At 40.2% G+C, this 15,068-nt stretch overlaps 1 protein-coding gene across 2 annotated transcripts; it reads left to right on the top strand.

The window, feature by feature from the left end:
• The first annotated feature begins 328 nt into the window (after positions 1 to 328).
• Positions 329 to 8,768, top strand: PRELID3A (PRELI domain containing 3A). Of its 2 annotated transcripts, XM_006909220.2 has the most exons (6): positions 329 to 494; positions 1,415 to 1,504; positions 3,392 to 3,462; positions 3,571 to 3,673; positions 5,400 to 5,487; positions 6,591 to 6,718. In XM_006909220.2, exons 1-5 carry the CDS (start codon positions 357 to 359, stop codon positions 5,451 to 5,453), a joined length of 456 nt encoding a protein of 151 aa, XP_006909282.1. In that variant the 5' UTR covers positions 329 to 356; the 3' UTR covers positions 5,454 to 5,487; positions 6,591 to 6,718. The 2 variants fall into 2 exon arrangements, with proteins under 2 accessions (XP_006909282.1, XP_024900651.1); XM_025044883.1 differs by lacking the exon at positions 5,400 to 5,487 and having other exon boundaries at positions 6,591 to 8,768.
• Positions 8,769 to 15,068: the final 6,300 nt, after the last annotated feature.

Here is a 15,068-nt window from a genome sequence, read left to right as displayed (position 1 = left end):
CCTGGGCTAGGAATGCAAACTTGAGGAGCATAGCAGCCAGAGGCCTAAGATCTTGTCTGTGTCCCAGGTCCCTGGTGAGGCCTGCTGGCGAAGGCTTCTGATTGCCCCTTGTCTGCTCTGAGGATCGCAGGATTTGGACCTGGAGCCAAACTCCTCAGATATGTTTGTTTGAATATACCTTGAATTAAAACCAAAAGCAAAAACTTTAATAGCAGTACTAACATCGATTTTCATTTTACTTGTGGCACCATCTCTGGCTCCCATGCCTCTCTGGGACACTTTACAAATCATATGGATGGCCTGATTATTGTATTTTTCCTGCCAGCCACCCATGGGACACAGTCATCAAGGCTGCTATGAGGAAGTACCCGAACCCGATGAACCCCTGTGTCGTGGGAGTCGATGTGCTGGAGCGCAGTGTGGACGGCCGTGGCCGGCTTCACAGCCAGCGCCTCCTCAGTACCGAGTGGGGTCTGCCCCGCCTCGTGAGAGCGGTGAGCCCACAGCTGCTTGCCCCTGCTGGCACCCCCAGCACCCAGCTACATCAGTATGCTTCTTTTGATACCCACTTCATCTCAGCTACACCTGCTTTGCCCTGGCCAAACCCACATCACCCCTTCTGGGACCAGCATCATCTTCGCTATACCTGCATCATCAGGCTGTACTCTCTTCACTCCGGCTGGCTCCCACTCGCAGGAAATGACAACCTTCCCTAAGAGTGTCCACCTGGGATTTCTGGGAATCCCAAGAGATGGTCTGTTTCTCTGTAAACTTCATTTAACTACCCATCTCCATAGGGCCTGACACATCTCCTGACATGTGGCACTGTTCCCCCACTCTCAGCCCCTGCCACCACTGAATCCTCTCCTTCCTCACTCCACAGTCTTGTATCAATTTGCTCAGGCTGCCATGATAAAACACCACAGATAGGGGGCTTTCACCATAGGCCTTTGCTTCTTACCCATTCTGGAGGCTGCAAGTCTGAGAGCAAGGTGCCAGCGTGGTGGTTTTGTCTGCAGGCCGTGAGGTAAGGGTCTGTTCCAGCCCTTCCTTGCTTCACAGATGGCTGCCCTCTGGCTGCCTCCTCACGCGGCAGTCCCTCCTGCCAAGCCCAGCACTTCGCATGGCATCCTCCCTGGCCCTGCCACTGGCAGAGGGGCCTTCCCTGCTCTCCTCCTCCACCTGGTTTTCTTTTTTATCAAAGCATTTATTATTGTCATATACTCAACTCTACTGAATTCATTCGTTTAATATCTGTCTCACCTGTTAAGACAGAACCTGAAGTTGCTGCACAGGGACTGTTCATCGCTGCTGTGTAGATAAGTGATTTAGTAAATGAAACGGTATTTTGTGTTTGATGCTACAAAATGAAAAATCTAACACATCACTGTGATAGTTTTGCTTTGTTTCTTAGATTTTGGGAACCAGTAGGACTTTGACATACATCAAAGAACATTCTGTTGTGGATCCAGTGGAAAAGAAAATGGAACTTTGTTCCACCAATGTAAGCAATGTTCTAAGATGAGAAGGGTGCTTGATATTTCTTGGTGATGGTGTGTAATGTCAAAGTGATCGTTTATTTTTAATAGAAAGGCTGAAATTATTTCGTAATATTTTGTAGTATAGTAGTATCTATACTACAAAGTATCTATACTACAAAGTATAGTAGTATCTTTTTATTCCAGTATAATAAATGTGTAGAAAAATGCACGTAATGATAAATTGCCACAAAGCGAACACACCTATGTAACTGGCAGACAGATCAGGAGACAGAATGCAACCAGCCCCCAGGAGTCCCCCTTGTGCTCCTTTCCAGTATCTGCCTCCCTCCAAAATAACTGCTATTCTGACTTCCAACAGCAGAGATGAGTTTTTTTCATGGCTTTATTGAAATATAATAGACAATTCGTTGCTCATATTTACACTGTACAATTCAATTAATTTTTTTTCAATTACAGTTGACATACAATAATAATTTTAGTTGTACAGCATAGTGATTAGAGATCTATATAACCCCTCTGTGTAAATTCACAGGTGGCCTGGCAGGTGTCCCCCATTAGCCATTTCTGACAACTTACATGTTCTGTTCTCTCTCCTCTACTTGGAAAATTCCACTTCATCCTTCAAGAAAGCTTAGTTGCCAGTGAAGAGGGATGGTTCATGCTATAGTGAGGTCTAGTTGAAAGGAAATGTTTGGAGTAGGACAGATGTGAACCTATATCCTGAAATTATCACTGAATGGTTGTATGACTGCATATGCTACTTATTAACCTTTTCTGAGTCTCATATTCTTTGTCTAAAAAAAAAAAAGAAATCTCATAATATTGGTATGAGGATTTATGAAGGAAAATAAGGTTTATAAAATACAATGCCTATCATAAAAATATTGCACATAAAATAATAATAGCTAATCGGAGTTTAATTGTTAATGTTGTTAAATATTTTCATACACTGTAATAATTGTAACCAATGAGACTTTTGATTTCTCTGGGCTCAATAGAAGGAAAGAGATTTCCTGGATAACCGCTTTGCTGGAATCATGAGCTCCATTGGCCAATGTGGCAGCCACATGGTCTGTGTGCATTCAGGGCTCTATCATGTGAAACTCCAGGGCAGGTTGTCCCAGAGCTGGGGTCTGCCCCAGTGGGTCAGAAGCTTCTTGTTCATTTACCTGCATACTAGCCCAGGAATGTTTTGTCCTTTATTGCTGAGGATTTGGCAGTTTGAGAGAACAGGTTTCCCCCACTATCTGAAACTAGACTATTCCTATGAAACCTTTCGTAAACTAAAATGGTGTAAAGCAAAGCAGTAATCGCCTTAGGACACATCTTACTAATGGCTGCACAAAATAAATGGAGATAAAGCGTAGATACTCACAGACACAGTTTTCAGCTGTGGCGGCTTGTTGCTGAGGTGCTGAGTATGGCACCCAGGAAAAATGCTTGGTAGGGCCACTCTGGCTGCTCGGGGGGCTCACCACCTCCATAATGACTTGCTGCAAAACAAACACCGAACGCTATTTTCACTTTTTTTTTTATAAATGCGAAGATCCTCTTCAGATTTCTTTCAGCTAGTGAAAATGGGAACTGATGTAGATCTTTCCTAAAAGCATATGAGAACTTTCAAAAAGTGAGAGATACCTGCCGTTTGAAGGCCAGGCCCAGCTCAGGTTTGGGTGGGTTATGGAGAGAGAGCAGGCGATAGTTGTCAGGTACCACAGCCAGGATGCAGTTTTCCGGGGCCTTAATGTGGTGGTGCCTGCTGGGCCTTAATGTTTCTTCTGTTCTGGCTCCAGTAAGTGCTGATTTGGGGATGGAAGAGTATAGGAAGATGGTTTGGGAAGAAATGCAAGAGAAATAGAACCTAAAGCCATTGTTTCTTTTTTTTTAAGATCACACTTACAAATTTGGTGTCGGTGAATGAGAGGTTGGTGTACACAACACATCCAGAGAACCCTGAAATGTACGTCATCTCATCCTGGCATTGACACAGTGAACCCTGGGGTCAGGGCTGGGTGGGGCCTCCCCTCTCCCAGGGCTGTTCAGCCGTCTGCTTCTTGTTCTTTTGTAGGACTGTGCTCACACAAGAAGCCATCATCACCGTGAAGGGGATCAGCCTTGGCAGCTATCTAGAAAGTTTAATGGCTAACACGATATCATCCAATGCAAAGAAGGTATGGATCTCCATCTAGGCCCTGCATGTGCTCTAGCTGTTCAGTGCAGAAGAAGGGGGTGAAATGTGTAATCCCCTAAATCCTATGAGTGCTGGGCCCTCTGGTTGAGCTCATAATGCCACAGCATGTTTCACTGTTACATCTAAAACCAGAGGCAAGGGAGACTGATCCATATAAAGAGAAAATGCTGGGTAAACCCAGCAGTTTGAACCTACCACTTCAAAGAACAGAAATATCATAGGCTCAGTTACTAAAACAAATACTGCACATCAAAAAGATGTGTGTTTACAATGTCAGGCAGGATATTTGGGATTTTGAGTCTTTCCATATTTAACAGGCATTCTGTGGCTTTGGGAACCTCTCCATTTGCAAAGGTTCCCTGGAGTCTGCTGCCACCTTGCATCTCCCCTCCGGCAGGATTGGGGCGTGAGCTTGGTGTAGGCGAGAGGAAAAAGGATGGACCTAGGAGGCTGTCCTCCCTGGGACTCCTGGGTGGAGGGCTCGGTCGTAGTGAGGCAGAGACTGCTCACGGGGTCCAGGTTGCCCTCCTCTCCAGCAGAGTTGATGGAGAGAGCTTGGATGTGTGGAAGTTCAAGATAATGCCGCTCACCTGAGCAGAGCCTTGGCTTTTTACCTTAGCTTACCTCACAAGCTAACATCTTCCCCTGGCTGTTCTCCCTTTGCCACCACCCCTGACTCTTCCCTCTCTCCTTTCTATCCTGGGGATTTTTTTTTTTTTTTTTGTCAGAGTGATTCTTCATTTCATCATTTATGAGATCTTTTAGATGCTCTCTAAGCTGTACTTCCCTTACTACCTTGCTTAAGTCACAACTTAGTGGAAAACCACTAATGGCTGGCGTTTAGTCTAGTCACTAATAGATTGACCAATCTACCCTTTTTTTTTTTTTTTAAGAAAAATTTAGACTTGAGAAACACATGCAGTAGCTTGGCTTTGTTCCAGGAAGGCAGGGGAACCGCAGCGCCCAAAGCTGCACACATCTTGTCCCCACTGTGAGCCCCCCCTGAGAGGAGACAGAACCTTACTGACCCTTGTGTGTCCAAGGTCTGGCTTTGGGCAGGCCCCTAAATGTTTGTGGAAAAAAAAAATTAGAGGAGGAACTGAATATTGGGTGAAGCCAACACCGCATCAGACTTTTTATGAGAAAAGTCAGGGTAAACTCAGTGCAGCCAAATAAAATTCTTTTATTCACTTATTGGAGGGGTTGCTGTGTTGAAGGCCTGATAGAGAATTTCTGCTTCATTGTAGCTAGAGTTACCATTTGACAGTATCCCTAGTCAGTTGGGGAAGTGCTTGGAACAGCTGGCGACCTGAATGGGGCAGAGGAGATGGAGATGGAGGTGGAGAAGCAGGTCATCTGGGGATTCAGGGGCCAGAGCTTAGGGACGACACATAGAGGAGGCTGTGAAAAGTGGCTGCTGCTTCCCCTTGTCCTGCACTCAGGAGGTGACAGTGCGGATGAGGGGTGCAAGTGTCAGCATAGCCCAAGCTATTGGGAGAATTTTAGGCAGAATAACGTAGTACCTTATTTCTGGGCTTGAGAAACTGCCTGTTTACACGGAAAAGTTGCTCACAAATGGTTACTGCTGTGTCTTCTGTAAAACTAAAGCACTTTCCTTCTGCCTTTAAATGACAGGCTTGTAGCTGCCATCTGTAGTGAGTGGCGGATTTCTTACACCATGTTGAAATCTTTCTGTGTTGCTCCAGGGGTGGGCTGCTATTGAGTGGATAATTGAAAATTCGGAAAGCGCTGTGAGCTAACGGGTTCCACATCTGCACCTTGTGATAAACAATGGTAACTACAGTATTCTTTAACCTGGTAGAGAAGTTAGCGACTTGCTAACCATGTGCATGATGTGCGGTGCTGGAGGGTGTTACAAGATGGAGATGCATGCACGTACGTCTCTAGCCCTGTGCTCCACAGCATCTAGCATCTTGGTAGTGAGAAAAAGCTACGCGGTTCATCTTCTTCCTAATTCATCTCCTTGTTTCATGGCAGGATTTATTTTCAAGGGAAACCTGAACACTTGTTATACTGTCTTTAATGAAGCACTTGGTTACATTTCCTACAACTTGTGCTTGATAAAGAGGCTTTCATCAGTAGAGCCAGACAGTGTTAAAGAGCTAATGGGAGGATTTTTTTCGTTTGCAGTAGGATTTGAATATTTGCCATGTGCTTTTAAAGACCACTCTGTGCCCTTGCACCAGCACTGTACTGGGGAGAAGGTCAGTACATCTCACTCACTGTGAGCCAGTGTCCAGCCATGCGGCTGCCACTGGCCATTTCCTTTTAGTGGCAAAAGCCATTTTCAGTATTTCCTTGAGCTTCACAAACATCCCTTGGTTTCTTAGGCAAGCAGTGACTGGACTGTCAGAACTGATTTGACACTTAATTGGTCAGCAGTCATCCTCATATCTCAGAAGAGAGTCAAGAGTTTCCTGCTGCCGTCTGTTTGGGGAAACCCTTACACTCCTGCCTTGAAACTCCTCATCCTGTTGACTTGCTGTTGCTGTGCTGCACTGGGCCCTGCTTCCCAGTCGGTTTGTCTGTCTGCCTGCCTGCCTGCAGCATCTGTGTACACATTTGTGCCTCAGTCAACAAAGGAGAGCCGTGTGGTTCAGGTTTCTTTAAGAGCTTCTTACTAATTTTGCTTAAGTCACTGAAGCCTAGGTTTGCCAGACACCGTCATCTTGAACTCAAGGTCATGGTCTATTGCTGGGTCTCTTTTCTTCCATGGATGCACTACTAAGGTGACCACATGTAGACAGCCTGCCTGCTGGGTGAACATGGTTTGTGTGGGGATTGTGGTATATGTGATAGTGTCACTTTGAGATGTGGACTCTGTCCCATTCTATTTCCTCATACACTAGAGCTAAATTGCCTCAATCTTTAATCAGATGCCTCACCCAAAAAATCAAAGAAGAAGGAAAGAGAGAAAGGAAGGAAGAAAGAAGCGAGTCCTGAATACGTTCACTGGCCCAGTCTGGGAGAGATGTGGAATCTGCTGGGATCTGCCACCAGCCTGCTCACAGCCTCCACCAGCCTCCTCTGTGGTGACCTCACAGGATCAAAGGCCAGGCCAAGGTGCAGGCAGAGTTCTAGTCCACTACAGAGTGAGACCCAGAGGAAGAAGACCTCTAACAGGAGTATGAGGGCCATGACCTGCCACTCCGCTGTCACAACTGCTGAGCCAGGGTCTGGGATGCTGGCTATGCCCACAGCACCGCCACCTGCATGCCAGCATTTAGTCAGTTGTTCTTGTGCCTTTGTCTATTTTCTCCTTAGCAACAGCTTTCAGCTCTTTCTGGCCAACTCTTGGGATCTTACTAAATATCTTTTTTCAGATTATTCCCCATTTCCCTCCCATGTCCCTTAATTGACAGTCTTCACCGCCACTGTCTTCACCCATCTGGCTACCATCTGTCACTTCAGATGTCGTTGCCATGCACCCTCTTCTCCCCCTCATCGCTGCGCAGATCTGCACATGCTAGAGTAAGGGCACCCACCCCCGGCGGTGACGCGTGTGGTTGACAGTACCGTGAGATCTCCGTCCTTGGCCTGCAACTAGTTTGTCCTGTCCTCCTGGGACCAGTGACCCCAAGTCCTGAAGGCCCATGTCATTTCTCGCTATTCAGACCTGTTCACAGGGAGAGCCACTGTTATGAGGTCACAGCAGTAGTGCTTATGATTTTAAGGACTCCGCTGTCCTGTTAGCTTCAAGGCACTTGTAATTGAGAGTTTTAATTTTCCCATTTTCAAAAGTAAAATGTAAAATCTCTTTCAGTATGTTTCAAGTTATAAATACTGTAGAGAAGGTCTTTTCTGTAAAGGATGGGTAGAACTATGTTTCACTGTTTTTTTAGACAATGCTTTTTATTTGATAATAGTACTTCCAATCCAAAATGAAATTACATTCATTTTTATTTTTATCAACCTATTTTATGCACATAGCTTAAGGTAAAATAGAGTTAAAAGATTTATGGAAAAAACTATTTCTCTTACACCTTCTACAAAGCAAGGTTTGACCCTTTGAAAGGATTCTCAACTCTTTTGGCAGTTTCTGCCATTTACTTATAGATTCCTAAATAAATAAGTGAATTCTGCTAGTTCTTGAGTCAACGATTTTAGACACTATCTGTTGACTTCCCGTTGTGGTAGATTATCATTTTTTCTCTCTTACATCTCCCTTTCTCATCTTCCCCAAAATAGCTATATCATAATTTATGGTTAAAAGCACAGAGTTTCCATACTTTTGAAAATACATTACTTTTATTACCAAGCCAAACAGTATGCCATAATTACATTTTCTTTCTTATATAACTGTTTTCCCTTGAAGATAATACTTTTCATCTATTTAATTTTATTTTTTAAAAGTCCCTGGCTGAGTCCTTCCACACTCTTTACCCACTCTCTGTAGTACCCTGCAATATTTTCAAACTTCTTAGGTAGTACACACCTTTCCAGTTTCCCTGGCGACATCCTTCCTGGAAGCCCAGTCTTACTCTCCCCTGACCAAGCAGCTGTGTGGTTGTCATCATTCCTGGGCATTTTCTCAACCTGTCTCCTTTCCTGGAGCCCTTGTCTCCTGGATTCCCTGCCTTCCTTTCTCTCCTTCCTACCACTAACTGGGGAAGGACATCTCGTAGTAGCTTCTAAGACTTGGCACATCTGAAAATGCCTCTTCTGTTCTCATACTTCATTCATAGCTTGGCTGGACATATAATTCTAGATAAAAAATACCTTCCATTAGAATTTCAAAGGCATTGCTCCATTGTTTTCCACTTTGATTCTTCATCCTCCGTTTGTGGCTTCCCCCAACCCCCGCCCCATCTCTAAAAGCTTTTAGGATCTCTTTATCCTGATGTTGTGAAATTTCATATGAGTAAGCCTTGTTTGAAAGGGTCTTTTAAAATTCACTGTGTTGTATGTGTTTAATTCCTGGTTTTGATATTGTACTATAATTATGTAAGATGTTATTGGGAGGAAGTGGGTGGAGGATACATAGGGTGCTCCTGTACCATCTCTGCAGCTCCCTGTGACTCTATAATAATTTCAAAATTAAAGTTCAAAAAATATATAAGTAGCGATATCATGGAAAATAGCAAAGGTGGGCACTCTAAGATCAGTCCCTCCAATGAAACAATCAGTAAGCTGGCAAAAAAAATGACAGAATCAACTTTTGTAGAATTCTGGATTCTAATCAAATACTTACACCAACCTGGGAAGTGGTTAATGAATTTTAATTAACCGACCCTATAGGTTCGGGATTTGCCAACCTCCATAATCACGTGAGCCAACTCCTTAAAATAAATCTACATACACTCTCTCTCTCTCTCTCTCTCTCTCTCTCTCTCTCCTCATTCTGTTTCTTTAAAGAAACCTAATACACTATTGAAGCTAAGTTGGTAGCAATCCAAACTAGATTTTTATACATCTAAGATGTTAATTATAATCACTAGGGTAACCAGTAAGAAAATAACTAAAAAGATACATAGAAAAGGAAACAAAGGAAATCAAACTGGTATACTAGAAAAAAAAAAATCAAACACAACATAACGCAGTGTGAAAAGAATTCAAGAACAAGAAGATATGAAATTTGTAGAAAACAAAGAGCAAAATGTAAGAAGTTAGTGCTGCTTTAGCAGTAATTTAAAAGTAAATGGATTAAATTCACCAATTAAAAGACAGAAGTTGGCAGAATGGATAAAAAAACATGATCTTACTATATATGCTGCCTATTAAAGACTCACTTTAGATCCAAAGACACAAACAGGTTGAACATGAAAGGAGGGAAAAAGATATTCCATGCAAATAGTAACCAGAAGAGAAATGGGTAGTCATACTAATATCAGGGAGAAAAATAGACTTTAAATCAATAATTGTGACAAGAGACAAAGAAGGCCATATTGATAAGAAGGTTAAATCATCAAGAAGATAATATACACTCCAAACTATATAACCCAATAAGATATGAAGTAAATATTAGCAGAACTGAAGGGAGAAATAGATAAAACTACAATAGTTGGAGACTTCAGTAATCTTCTTTCAATAATGAATAGAACATCTAGACAGAAGATAAATAAGGAAATGGAGGACTTAACACTAAACCAACTTCATCTAACAGACATCTAACAGACATATATAGAACAGTTCACCCAATAACAGCAGAATACATATTTTTCTTAAGAACACATGAAATGGCATAGACCATTTGTTAGGCCAAAAACAAATCTCAAGTTCAAGAAGATTGAAATCATACAGAGTATCTTTTGCGAACACAATGAAATGAAATTAGAATTCAGTAGCATAAGGAAAACTGGAAAATTGACAAATATGTGAAATTTTAAAAACATCTAATAATAACCAATGAATCGAAGAAAAAATTACAAGTGAAATTATAAAATATTTTGAGACGAATAAAAATGAAAACACATGAATATGTTTGGGATGCAGTGAGAACAGTGCCTAGAGGAAAATTCATAGTTACGAACATCTACATTAAAAAAGAGGAAAGATCTCAATCATTAACCTGACTTTAAGAACCTTGAAAATGAAGAAAAAACTAACTCCATAGCTATGCAGAAGGGGAGAATGATAAAGTTAGAGAGGAGATAAAACAGAGAATAGAAAACAATAGAATTATTGAAACCAAAATTTGGTTCATTGAAAAGATCAGCAAAATTGACAAACCATTATTTTAGTTAGACTGACCGAGAAAAAAGAGGATTCAAAGTAAAAAAAAAAAAAAAAAAACACGTGAAAGTGGAGGCATTTCTATAGACCTTTCAGAAATAAATGGATATAAGAGAATACTCTGAACAATTATACACCAACAAATTAGAAAACGTATATGAGATGGGCAAATTCCTAGAAACATACAAATTAACGAAACTGATTCAAGAAGAAATAGAAAATCTCAACAGATCTATAACAAGTAAATAGACTTAACCAGTAACTAAAAATCTCCTAACAAAGTCCAAATCTTAATTAGAATTAATACCAACCTTTGACTTTTCCAAAAGTAGTGGAGGGAATACGTCCTAATTCTGTGGAACCAGTATTACCCTGATACCAAAATCAGACAAAGACACCCCAGAAAATAAAACTATAGACCAATATCTCTTGTGAATATTGATGTAAAAATCCTCAACAAATTACTTCCAAGCTGAATCTAATTAAAAGATATATAACATGACCAAGTGAGATTAATCCTAGGAATGCAAGGATGCTTCAACATACAAAAATCAATGTTGTATGCCTTAGAAATAGAACTAAGGGGAAAAACCCATATGATCATCTCAACTGATACAGAAAAAGCACTTAACAAAACTTATTACCTTTCATGATAGGGAAAAAAACACTATTCTGGGAATAGAAATAGAAATTCTAGAAATATTTTAGGAATAGGAATAGAAGGGAACTGCTTCCACATGATAAAGGCCTTTTTGAAAATCCCACAGCTAACATCCTACTCAAATGGTGAAAGACTGAAATCTTTCTTCATAAAATCAAGAACAAAACAAAGATGCCCACTTTCAACACTGCTATCCAACATTATACTAGAAGTTCTAGCCTGCGCAATTAAACAAGAAAAAGAAATATTAGGCATCCAAACTGGAAAGAAAGAAGTAAAACTATATTTACCCACAGATGACATGATCCTATATATAGAAAATCCTAAAGAATCCACAAAAAGCTAATAAAGGAATTTAGCAAAATTGTAGGGTGTAAGACCAACACATAAAAATCAGTTGTGTTTTTTTTTACACTAGCCATGAATAATTTATAAAGAAAATTAAGAAAACTATGCAGTTTACAATTGCATCCAAAAGAATAAAATATATAAAAATAAATTAAAACAAGAAAGTGAAATACTTGTATACAGAAAACTACAAAACATTGCTGAACAAAATAAGACATAAATAAATGGAAAGAAATCCTTGTTTATGGATTGGAAGACTTAATAGTGTTCAGATGGCAATATTACCTAAAACATTCTACATGCAATCTCTATTAAAATTCCTACAGCTCCCCATCCTCACCCTCACAAAATAGAAAAGCCAATCCTCAAATCTATATGGAATATTAAGGGTCCCTGAATAGCCCAAACAATACTGAAATAGAAGAACACAGTTGGAGAGCTCTTCAATTTCCCATTTCAAAATTTCTTAGAAAGCTTTGAATGAAAGCAATGTAAGCCTGGTGTAAAATAGACATATAGATCAATGGATTCAAATTGAGAGTTCAGAAATAAACCCATTTATCTATGGTTCATTGATATTCAACAAGGGTGCCAAAACAATTAAATGAGGAAAGAATAGTGTCTTCAACAAATGGTGCTGGGACAACTGGATATCTGCATATAAGAGAATGAAGTTGGACTGTTATCTCACACCATATACAAAAACTAATTCAAAATGGATAATGACCTAAATATAAGAACAAAAACTATGAAACTCTTAGAAGAAAACATAGGTGTAAATATCACGGTCACATGTTTGGCAGTGGATTCTTAGATATGACAATAAAAGCATGAAGAACAAAAGAAAAAATAGATAATTCGACTTTATAAAACTTAAAAACTTTTGTACATCAAGGGACACTATCAAGAAAGTGAAAAGAAACTATAGAATGGGAGAAAAACATTGCAAATCATTTATTTGTTAAAGGGTCTACTAATCAGAATATATAAACTCTTACAAGTCAACAACGAAGAGAGAATCCGATATAAAAATGGCTAAAGAATCCGAAAAGACATTTTTCCAAAGAAGATATGGAAAATAACAAGCATTGGCAAAGATATGGAGAAACTGGAAACTTTGTTCATGCTAGTGGTAATGGAAAACGTTATATATTCAAAACTATTGAAAACAAGTACTTGTACAGGAATGTTCATGGGAGCATTCAGAGCCAAAAGGTGGAAATGACCCAAATATCCTTCAACTGATAAATGGCAAAATGGCAAAATCATACACTGGAATATTTTTCAGCCATAAACATGAATGAAGTACTGATACATGCTGCAACATGGATGAATCTTTAAAACATTACACTAAGTAAAAGAAGCCATGTACAGAAGGCTATGTAATGTATGACTCCATTTACATGCAATATCTATAATGGGTAAATTTATATAGACAGAAAGCAGAGTGGTGTTTGCCACAGGGTAGGGGGAGGGACAGATGGGGAGACTCTGTTTAACAGGTTTGGGGGTTCCTTTTGTCATGATGGAACTGTTTTGGAACTAGATAGAAGTGGCAGCTGCACAATGTTGTGAATGTACTCAATACTACTGTTGTATACTTTAAAACAGTTAAATTATATGAATTTCACCTCAGTAAAAAAGAAGATACATAGTTTTAAACAAATACACATACATACATACTTACATATGTACATACATACATACAGCCGAGATCAGGTCGACCAGACATAAAACACATCATAGTGCTGGGAATTTGGTCATCCCTTGGTTCTGGTAATGACTTCTTTGATAACTTCTCCACTCTTTTTTCTCTTCTCTTTTTCTGGAAGTCTTCTTAATAATATGTTAAGCTTCCTGGTAATTTTATAATTACAAATTAGAAAATTTGTGATTTTCTAATACTTTCCTTTTCTACCAAGAGGTTTCCTGGACTTTATCTTCTAACTCTTTCACTAATTTTCATTTTGGTTGATTATAACATCCTGTTCTTGCTTCACAAGATGGAGTGTCCTCCCTCCTCTGCAGAAATATACGTGAAGAAGCTTTCTTCTGTGCCTCCATGTCCCTGGCATCTCACCACCCTGGAAGCTCTCCTCAGATGTCTGTTCACGCTGACAGCCATAATGAAATGAGTCCCAGGGAGAGCAAGGCTCGATGAACGCCGGGCTTCACTCTAAGCTGTCACTGCAGGGTGTCCTGTGGCTTTTTCCTTGACTCCCAGTAACCTTTTGTCTAGAGTGGTTTAGTTTCTCCTGACAAGACTCCTCAGCCTCTTGGGATGTACGTGTGGGGACCCAGGGGTCTTAGGGCCTGGGCTGTGAAAACATCCCCTTCAGCCTATCCCTTGCCCTCGCTCTGGACACTTCCCAGGCTCCAAACGGCTGTGTCTGACCCACTGTGCCACGTCACTGCTCCTGCCTCTGCTTTCCAATTTCAAGTGATGGACTGGGAGGTTGCTGACTCGGCATTTTCTGGTTTGTGGTTCTGTTTTTCTCCTGATCGTTTTGTGGATTTTTCAGAGATGAGGACAAAAGATCTTTTTTCCACCATCTTAAAAATCAAAGTTCTGTTCGCTTTTAATAAACAAGACTAATTTTAAAAATACATGAAAGCAATCATGTTTATGGTTTAAAAAAAGTATAAGAGTTTCTGTGTTAGAGTAATGGCCTCACCTGTAAAGGAAGAGTGACTGGCCTCTGCCAGTTGACTCCTGATTTTTACAAAAGCTTCCAGACATGTTTTATACATATGGAAGTGTATGTGTGATGTTTTCTTTTCTTTCTTTTATTAAACAGATGAGATCATACTGTATGTACTGTTTTGTGTCTTTTTTCTACTTTTAACCAACATTATCTTGAAAAGTTCCTTCTTAAGGATTAGTTATACAGCACCGGTCTTACCTGCTGAAAGATTTGAGGGCTCCTTGTAGATAAGCGCTGGATTTGTAAAGGCACTTGGTACAGGGTAAACATCTGGTAGTCTGTTGCAAACTGCAGACTGTTCTTCACAGGCGTGCATCTCCCTGGACACTGTTTGAGCCCTTTCTCCAGTGACAGCCTCTTGTTCAACTTCCACTCAAGGTAACTCTGTATAACCTCTTGGAGGTAATGGTCTAAAAACTGTCATGTAGGGAGTTCTATTCTACAGGGAAATCTGGAAATTTGTGGTTTTGGAAACCACATTTTTAAAGCAGGGATAAGTGAGTCAGAATGGGTAGAGCTTGAATCCTCTACAATGATTAAGGTGCACAGAGGTCCCAGTGTAGTTTAGGAGGAAGATTGCTTTTTAGAGCAAGGACAGTTGTAAATGTCAGTTATTTAGCCACTTCAAATTTTTGGTGGAGTGAAGTGGAATAAAAATATATATCTTTCTTGATGGGGTCAGTCATTAAGTAACAAAGAAATAGTGATTATTTTCAAAATTTGTTTAGTGTGAAATTGTTTGGCTTTGTAACTTTCATTTGGTCTAGAAATGGATTCAATATTTATTTATACAACTCTTTCTATTTGCAATTCACCATAAGCGAATGTATGATAAAATATCATGAAAGCTGGGTGCAGGCAGCCATGTGAAATTTAACCTGGATTTCTAATTTGAGAAAATATTTGAAAGCTCAACTTTACTAATATAGTATCGCTTCATAATGAATATCTGTCAATAACTGTGGCAT

This window comes from Pteropus alecto, unplaced genomic scaffold (assembly GCF_000325575.1).
Source record: "Pteropus alecto unplaced genomic scaffold, ASM32557v1 scaffold233, whole genome shotgun sequence".
NCBI classification, from domain to species: Eukaryota; Metazoa; Chordata; class Mammalia; order Chiroptera; family Pteropodidae; genus Pteropus; species Pteropus alecto.
Note: the sequence above shows the minus strand (reverse complement) of the source record. Positions and strands in the feature narration are given on the sequence as shown.